Source organism: Notothenia coriiceps, unplaced genomic scaffold (assembly GCF_000735185.1).
Source record: "Notothenia coriiceps isolate Sejong01 unplaced genomic scaffold, NC01 NC01_scaffold00000285, whole genome shotgun sequence".
NCBI lineage: Eukaryota > Metazoa > Chordata > Actinopteri > Perciformes > Nototheniidae > Notothenia > Notothenia coriiceps.
In genome coordinates, this window is record NW_011332986.1 from 13476 (window position 1) to 22530 (window position 9055).

General features: G+C 44.1%; 1 protein-coding gene across 1 annotated transcript; it reads left to right on the forward strand.

Annotated features, from left to right (window-relative positions):
• Positions 1 to 8129, forward strand: smcr8a (Smith-Magenis syndrome chromosome region, candidate 8a). Its single transcript, XM_010786427.1, has 3 exons — positions 1 to 1551; positions 2353 to 4059; positions 5824 to 8129. Exons 1-3 carry the CDS (start codon positions 950 to 952, stop codon positions 6281 to 6283), a joined length of 2769 nt encoding a protein of 922 aa, XP_010784729.1. The 5' UTR covers positions 1 to 949; the 3' UTR covers positions 6284 to 8129.
• The last annotated feature ends 926 nt before the right edge of the window (positions 8130 to 9055 follow it).

Genomic DNA, 9055 nt, shown 5'->3' on the forward strand with positions numbered 1-9055 from the left:
GTCTCTGTATGTGAAAATGACATGTAGCGCTACAGGCTGTTAGCGGTGTGTGTGTGTCGCTCAGACGTCTCGCTTTTTAGCCCAAAACACAGAAACGTGCTGGAGACTACGCATGAAGAAATTAAGCTGAAAGAAGAGAGGTGCTTCAATGATGCTGCTGTGAAGAAAAAATCCTCTCTGATCATCATGAATGGTCTGACGCCAGCACGGAGCCTCTGATTGGCGCAGGATAATTGCTTTTGTTAACAGATATTAGTATTTAATGTGGAGGAGGCTACGTTTAATTGATTTGAGACATATCAAGGATCTTGGACTCTCTTTAGCAGGGACGCAGTGGGATTTGTTGGGCCCACTATGCTGTGGGACCCCCTTTTTTTAAATGGTATAATCCACTTGCTTTTTTTAACCTCACTGACAGGCAGAATGGTCCACCTGTGCGTTGTGCTTCTGACTGGTTTCAATGATACATTCAAGCCTTAAGCTGTTACTCTAAGGGACCTTTATTTTTCTTACCTCGTTTACTAATTTGCGTTGTGCCTTTGTAGTCATCTTTGCTTGACGCCTGTTTCAAGGGAGAGTAGTCACAATACTACATGATCTCCGATTGTAGAAATTGTGTCTAACAATGGACTGATGAATATCTAAACTCTTGGAGATTACTTTGTTACCCTCGCCAGTCTTATTGAAATCAACATTTCTTTATCTTCTGAGATCTCTTTTTAGTGAGTCATGTCAGCAGACCCATCTTGTTGATAGCAAATACAAATATTTGAGTGATTATTATAGGTCAAAATATCCTCAAACAACACCTTTAGTCCTTTCCTTTCTCTAGGAATCTCTTGGGTTGTTTGAACCTCACTGACAGGCAGAATGGTCCACCTGACAGCTGGTTTATGACTCTTTCCTGTGCTGATCTGTGTTTTCTCATGCCTTGCTCATCAACACAACTATGATAGGCTCACCTGACGTGGTGGCTTTCACTAAAGAGGATGATTTCGGGCAGGCAGATCCCGACCCCTGGGCCATCCCCGATGAGTTTTCTGTCCCTCTATCTCCAATCTCTGACTCCAACCCCTGGGCTAAAACCTCCTACGCCAAGTTCACCAAAGACTTCATCCTCATCTCCGAGTTCTCCGAGCAGGTCGGCCCTCAGCCTCTCCTCACCATCCCCGAAGACCCCAAAGTCTGCGGCACCTTCGACCTCAACTACTTCTCCCTGCGCATCATGTCGGTGGACTACCAGGCCTCCTTTGTGGGGCATCCGCCCGGCAGCGGGTACCCGAGGCTCAGCTTTGTGGAGGACTCCAGGGTGGTGCTGGGAGACTCAAAGGAAGGAGCGTTTGCATACGTCCATCACCTCACGCTTTACGACCTGGAGGCGAGGGGCTTCGTGCGACCGTTCTGCATGGCGTACGTCTCGGCTGACGAGAGGAAAATCATGCTGCAGTTTCAGGAGCTTTCCCTCCGCTTCTCTCAGGCGTCCGAGTGTCTGAAGGCTGGGAACAGGAGGGCGTTTGCCAAGGAGCTCCAGAGGAAGCTGCGGGATCTGGAGTAAGAACTTCCATATAACTTCCTACTTGCTAATATATTATCTGATATCTTTTCAAATCTGTGTTTCAATTATTTAAGTAAAGAGTGAACCGAAAAAACATTGACATTTTGTCAAAGGCATTCATGGACAATCCATTTTCGGGCCCTGGTACAAAAAATAGTTGTTGGCCCCTTTTAGACCCCAAATTATTTCTACTCCTTATTGTGTTTTGACCATGTTTCCACCCTTTTTAATGGATTACTTCACCCAGAAAATCATCCATTGTGTATCAATTACTCACGCCGTGTTATCTTGTGTTCTTGAAGAAAAGCATTGTTTTTATTGCATGCCTCCATGGTGAACAAGGAATTACGAAGAACAGGGAATAGTGTTGAGGAATTGACATAAATGGGGTTTGCCAAACCATATCAAAACATAAGCTTACAAACTCCCAAACAACTCAAGTTTTAATGCTCACACGCAACTACCTAAACATATTCATTTTCACCTGAATTTTACTATTTAATACACTTTATAGAAATCAATCAAAACATTTAGAGACATTTAGACATTAGAGACATTAGAAACATTTCACTAGCTATATTATGTACCAACAGACGAGCATTACCTCCCTCGAGTTTATTGCATGGTTTAAAACACAACTAGCTAAGGAACCCTAACCCTAATCTCACAGTTGTTGAGGTCCCATGTTGCCGGTTTATAGTATTTCTCGTGCAGTAGTTTCCCGATAACGCAGAGGCTCCTCTTAGGAAAAAAACAACCTATATTCCCCTTTCTAATTGTGTTGTTCCTCCCCTCAGGTACACTCACTCGGTGCTGCAGAGGGAGGAGGGTCTGCAGAGAGAGGCTGGGACTCAGCGCATGTACTCCGCTCACGCTGTGGAGAAAGCCAACGAGCTCGCTAACGTGGAAAAAAGCATCTACGAACACCGAGACCTGCTGAGACAGATCAGCTCCTACAATAAACGCCCGCGCCGAGACCCTCAAGCCGTCAGCTGCCAGAGGTGCATCAACGAGTGCTTGATCGAATGCGAGCAGCTGATAGACAAATATGCAAAGCTCGCCAGGCCTTTTAGCTACAATGAGAAAGATGAGACGGGGCAGGCCATCGATGCTGGAGGTGAAGAAGAAGGGGATGATGAAGGCGTTAAGCGAAGGCCGTCCTACACGCCACAGCTGATCAAAGCCAAGTCTGCAAAGTGTTTCGACAAACGCCTGAAGACCCTGCCGGAGCTGTGCGACGTTACTTTCTACGACGCCACCGTGACGCTCCTGAAGGACACGGAGAAGGGTTTCCGGGGGGATCTTTGCTACCTTCACACACAACGCCTGGACAAGGCACTACGCAGGAAACAGAGAGTTACCAACTTCCTGTTTGAGGAGGACCTCGGGGATGACGATGAAGAGGATGAAAGGGGGACCCTGAGACCATTCTGTGCTGTGAACCATGCTGTAGATAACTATACTCCTTTAAATCCACCTCATATTGTGCTTGGAACAGAACCTCTAGTGTTGGAGGATCTAGAGCCTCCGGATCCTCTCAACCCCGGCCTTACTTCAGAGACCGAACCTGGGCTTGTGGAGAGCCATCTGGAGTCCTCCCCTTCAGATCAAACTCTGGAGACTCAAGGGAGCTCAGAAGGGAACAAAGGAAGCTTCAGCAGCGATAAGAGCGGACTGGATCTCGCAGAGAAGCAACTGAATCGGGCTAAATCACAAGCTCCTGATCCTGATTGTAAACTGACCAATGAACCGGACATGGAGAGGGAAAGCAGCAGCGAAGATTTGGAGACAACCGCTGGGGATGATGATGGAGACGGGACTCCTGTGTCACTTCTGGAGGTTGCGTCCGAGCTGGAGGCCAGCAGAGAAGACGAGTGTGAAGTAATAACTGACGGGGCTTCGGATATATTGATTCCTTTGGACTCTGCTTGCTGTATGGCCCAGGAGGGTTTCCTTTACGAAGCTTCTCCAGCAGAGAGAACTCCTTGTGTTGGCCAAAGCTCCAACTCGCAATCCCCAGTTGTCAACCAGGAGCCTCATGCCCTTCTCCCCCTCCAGAGCGACTACACGGTGGGTTCCCCGGGCTCAGAAAGCCCCGCCACCGGACTGGAGTTGCCTGTTGGGCTCCTCGGAGATGCCGTTTCCCGAACCTCATTGGAGGAAGGGTCAGACTGTACCATGAGTGCTTCTACAGGGTCCGATCGGGCCGCTTCACCTCTTGGCTACGGGGGAGTTGTGACCCTGCGCCAGAGGAAGAAGGCCGGACAAGCAGCGCTGAAGTTTGTGCGACAGTATCCGTTTGCCATGCAGGCGCTGTGGTGTCTGCTGAGCGGCCGCACGCTGGTGGTGCTCGGGGCCGACGAGGGGAGGGTCCGCCGGCTCGTTTCTGCTCTCGCTCTCTTTGTGCCGGCGCCGGGGAAATGTGGAGAGAGAGTTCAAGCCTGGCTGTCCTGTCCCTTCACCCTCACCGACCTGCAGAGGTGGAAACTCATTGGCTTACAAAGGTATTTCTAATTTCTATTAAAAGCATTTGAAGTAAAACTCTTTGATGAAGATGGTATATGTTCCCAACGTTTCAACGGCGTTTCAAAAACCTATAACAAACTACCGGAAAGGGAAAACCCCTAAAACCTATAATAGGGCCCCTTTAATATAAATAAATTAACAGGTTTATAATTTGTTAAATTATCATTGTAATTTTTTATTTAAGTTTGAGCTAACTTTAAGACTTGTTATAATGCAAGGTATTTTTATCCATAATATTATATAATATAACATAATGTTTTTATTAATAATATAATTCGGCAAAGAAACAAATAAACTTGTCACATACATGTAGAGTGCAATATTGACTCCAAAACGCTGTAGCTTTGAATTATTATTAAGTAATATTTAAATGGGAATTCTACGGTCAGATAACTGTAACTAAAAGATGTACTAAAAATACAACGTTTGCTTATAAAACACAGAACATTTGTGATGAATTGTGATAACGTTTTCTAAACACTGCAAGATTTACTTCAGGTCTTCAACATTTTTAGTTTTTTTTAGCAAGAAAAACAACTTTTGTTTGAGAATTCAAGGTAACAGTGTGAGTAATTTAATCACAGAGGGTCATGTCAGCGCCGGTGAAGTATTCTGTGAAGAGAGTCTCCATCAATGCGACATTTAAAAATGATGGTGTTTTCCTCTTTGTACTTCACATCAAACCCTACTATACAGTTACTCTTCCTGTGTGACTCATTCCTCGATGACTCACGCAAAAAAACAATTCAACTGTTAACCCTCCGGCCTCAAATCCGTCCTTCAGATTATTTTCCATTTCGCTCATCTTCGTAATGATTGTGGGCTTCAGAGTAATCCAATATTTTGCCCTAAGAGAAGAGACCACATCTTAATTAACACATTTCTTTGCAGATAAAGTGTAGGAAGCTGAGTGAGTCAGAAGGGGGGGGAGGGGGGGTCTGGTGGGATTATGACGTGGATTTTATATCCCATCAGAAACCTCTGGGTGTATTTATCATATTGGTTCAGTAGATGCTCATAGTTTAAGACGTACCAAATCATGACACCTCTGTAAAATGTTACCCTTACTGGATTTTATTCATTTTTACACCCGATTTTCAATTTTGGGCGTCTTTGGGCACAAACCAGTAAATGTATGTCATAGCTATTTAGTTGTAGTTAAATCATAACGAGTACAAAAAGGGACACACCAAAAATGACAGAATTGTAGAGACAAAACATTAAACAAATTATAGGAGGTAAATGTTATATATGGACGTATATTACCCTATAATAGTTATACTTTCAGTCTATTTTTTATTTATGTTTTGCAGTTTGTAAATAGGAAATATATTTACTAAAAAGGTTAGATGTAAAGATACAGCGCTCAATGTTGCAAGTAAAGCAAGCCCGTTAGTAATGTCACCCAATACAAATGGCAAAAAAGATCGCTAAAAATGGTTATTCATATAAAAAAAGGAAGAATTAAATAATAATTATGACACATTTGATACAATAAATGGAGCTTAAATAGCAAAAAGAAAACAGATAAAGTGTTGCAGAGGAAGCAAGCTATTAAGATCACACAGCAAATAAAAAGACATGTGAAGGCAGGTTATTGGAAAACAATGCATCAATCCATATTTTAACACAAAAATGGAGAATAACTAACATATTAAAGAATTATTTGTATATGTAAGCTGTCTTTATAAAGCCAACTAACCCCACTGTGTCCCCCCCCCCTCCCCCCCTCCCCCCGACAGAGTGGCGTCCCCTGTCGGCTCCAGCATGCTTTACTCTCTGTCGCGCTACAGCCGCTACATCTCCATCCTAGACGTCGACCAGAAAACGCTGCGCTGTCCTCCGTACCGAGGCCAGCTGCTTGCCAACATCGCCGACCATCGCACCTCCATCCGCCGCGGCTCCACCTTCTTCCTCCACCTGCAGAGCACGCTGTGTGAGATGGCAGCCAAGGCCTTCCTGTTGACCTTCACCCACCACCTGCACCTCCCCGTCAGCTGCACCGAGGGGCCGGAGGGGGTGGAGGGCCGGCGCCGCTGCTTCCTGCAGGAACAGCTGGGTCTGGGGCACGAGGACAGCCAGATCCTGCTCTACCTCAGCCAGCTCGTCACGCAGCACTACCTGCATCCCGCCACCGGGGGCAGCGCAGCGGCAACCAGCTTCACCTTCAACTACACCACCAGCGTTTTATACAAAATCTGATTTGAAACTGAGGATTCCCACATATAGTATTAGCAAATATCATCGTCGACTCTTTGTTTTAAATGGACCAAAGGAGGATTTTAAAGAGGGCCAGGAAAAACTCTGAAATAGTTATCGTTTTATTTAGTGTTTAATCTATCTTTCTCTCTGCCTTGCTGTCTTTTTGTCTTGTCGTCCTTCTTCCTCTACGGGAAGGAAAACGGAGACAGATGTGAATGTCAGTGAGCATTTGTTAGCAAATATCATCGTCGACTCTTTGTTCTTAAATGGACCAAAGGATAATTTTAAAGAGGGCCACGCTCAGTTTTATTTCCAGGAAAACCTCTTAAATAGTTATTGTTTTATTTAGTGTGTAAGCTGTCTTTCTCTCTGCCTTGCTGTCTTTTTGTCTTGTCGTCCTTTTCCCTCTACGGGAAGGAAAACGGAGACGGTTATGAATGTCAGTGAGCATTTTGTCTGTATTTGGTCCAGAACACAATCACAAACCAAACACAGCACACGAAGGTCAGTCGTACTTTTTGTCATTGTGTGTTTTAATGGAAACGTTACTTGCGCTGGCTTGTTTAGGGTCATTTCTGCCCTTTCTCCACACACACACACACACACACACACACACACACACACACACACACACACACACTCTGTGTTAGCTAACCATAGCTCTGTGTTGAGATCCACCAATCACAGTTTTCAGCTATGATAATCTTAGCTATGTATTTTAAGGATTACTGCAACATTCTACGTACGCTGACATTGTCTGCCCGTGAAATCTTATCAACAGGCTTATCACAGCTGGTTTTGTGACATGCCTCTCTTCCAAATCAACCTCCTGAAGCCTATTCCTTTTTTATATTTCTTTTATGAGCCAATTTCAAACGCACATTCCTGCAGCAATCTTCATTTTATATCCAAATAGAGACACAATGTTGGATGTAAGCTGAGTGGATTTGTGGGCATGGATTAAACATTCCTTACCTTAAGTTGGTGATGCATGAGAAAGTAATATGTGCTGCGTGAACTACACACGGAGAGCCCCATGTGATATTTGCATGTCCGGAAATCATACTCACCCATGTTGGGCCGGTGTCACTATTAAGGGCTCGCGGAGCATTTTCATGGATATTACTCACATCGTGCAGGAAATGTACTTAAACCTAAATGTATTGAATTTCACTGTTGTCTTAAAAGTTGTCTGAGAGTGTTGTGGTGTCAGCATGAGACTGTCTTGTGCTCGGGTGAATCACCGTGTTGATAATATTTCTGTTTCGTTGTAATTGGATGAAGATGCTGAAAGAGTTTGAGGTGACGGGGACGATGTTCTACAGAGTTTATTATAGGGGAAAGAATGATTTCCTGTGCCATCGAAAACGAGCTAACTTGAATTAGGACAGCTGCCTATTATTTATTTTTCTTCTGAGCAGCCATTGCTGGATGTGTGATAGGAAACAAAACTTGTGTGTATTTATCGCTTTAGGACAAATTTGGATTATGACCATCATGATAAGTACGCTTCGATTTTCTCTTTGCAGCATTCTGGAAATGTTACAGGCCTTATTATGCTTTTTGGGGTTTTCCCTTTCCTCTAGTGTGCTACAAGGGTTTTTAGTGCATGTAAATGGTCGGTAAAGGCTAAATTACCAAAATGTCTCCCACACACTCCGCCCTCTGCCTGAAACACCTCCGTTGGACTCCTATTGTTTACTTCCGTGACATATTGACATCACTATCTAACATTCGTGCTCCCAGTGGCTCCAACACATTGTGCTAAGGGGCGGGACATCTCTTAGTATTTGACCAATCACAACAGAGCCGGCCAGCTAACCAATTAGAGCAGACTGGGCTCTGGTTTCAGACAGAGGGTGAAAAGAGGTGCTGCAGCAAAGGCAGTATGTCACAGGAGAGGAACTAAATACAAATATTAACCAGAAAATCAGCATAATAGGGCCCCTTTAAGTTTCTGCCACATCGGCCAGTTTAACAACACTTGAGAAGCGTATCGATGGTATTTCCAGATTTGACTAATTCTGTGGCGTCAGTATTGGAGATGTAATTCCGTATCTTAGAATGGTAAATGTACTTGTGACTGCATGGTCAGACGTTTATTGTGAAAGGTCAAAAGAACGTGGCATCGCGGCTGCTGCCCTTCCTGCTTCGAAAAGACGCTTTTTAATTTTAACTCACAGCAACCTTACATTTTTAACTCTAATGTAATATTTCAGTTTAATGCTCAGTATTTGTTTTGCCAAGTGATGTATTTTTTATATTTCTTTAATGCTTGAATAACACATTTTACTGCTATTTTTTTTAAAGTTTCCTCCCTATAATGCAAACAGGTGAATGTAATCTGATAAGCCATACCACAGTGTGCTTAACACGTCGTCACTCAGTGTCCTTATGTTGCCATGTCATGCCCGCCTTTTGTATCTCATCACGAGGGGGTGTCATGCTCACTTGAGGCGGCGTTGATGCCATTGATCTGACTAAAGCACGTTGTGAATGTCTTTGCCGCTTAATGTAAATGTTGTTGATATTCATTTATCCCATTAAATTATTTGAATCCATTTCCTTTTGTGTGTGGATCATGGTGACTCTCTCTCTGTGAGATACTGACAGAAAGCTCCTCTCAGATCTTCAGTAAATACTCCAACAGTCATGTGTGACTTGCTTTGGCGATGACGGATGTGGGAGAGTTGAGGTGTCATGAATAATAAATGCTGTGAAAGCTAATTGCTCTGCTGGAGATCAAGTAGAAATGTTAGAATGTGAAGTCCT

Excerpts from the sequence above, each read along its gene's own strand:
- smcr8a (XM_010786427.1), top strand. The coding sequence starts at position 950 with ATGATAGGCTCACCTGACGTGGTGGCTTTCACTAAAGAGGATGATTTC. Across the intron at positions 1,552-2,352 it reads AGGAAGCTGCGGGATCTGGA|GTACACTCACTCGGTGCTGC; the intron begins GTAAGAACTTCC and ends TCCTCCCCTCAG. Across the intron at positions 4,060-5,823 it reads AAACTCATTGGCTTACAAAG|AGTGGCGTCCCCTGTCGGCT; the intron begins GTATTTCTAATT and ends TCCCCCCGACAG.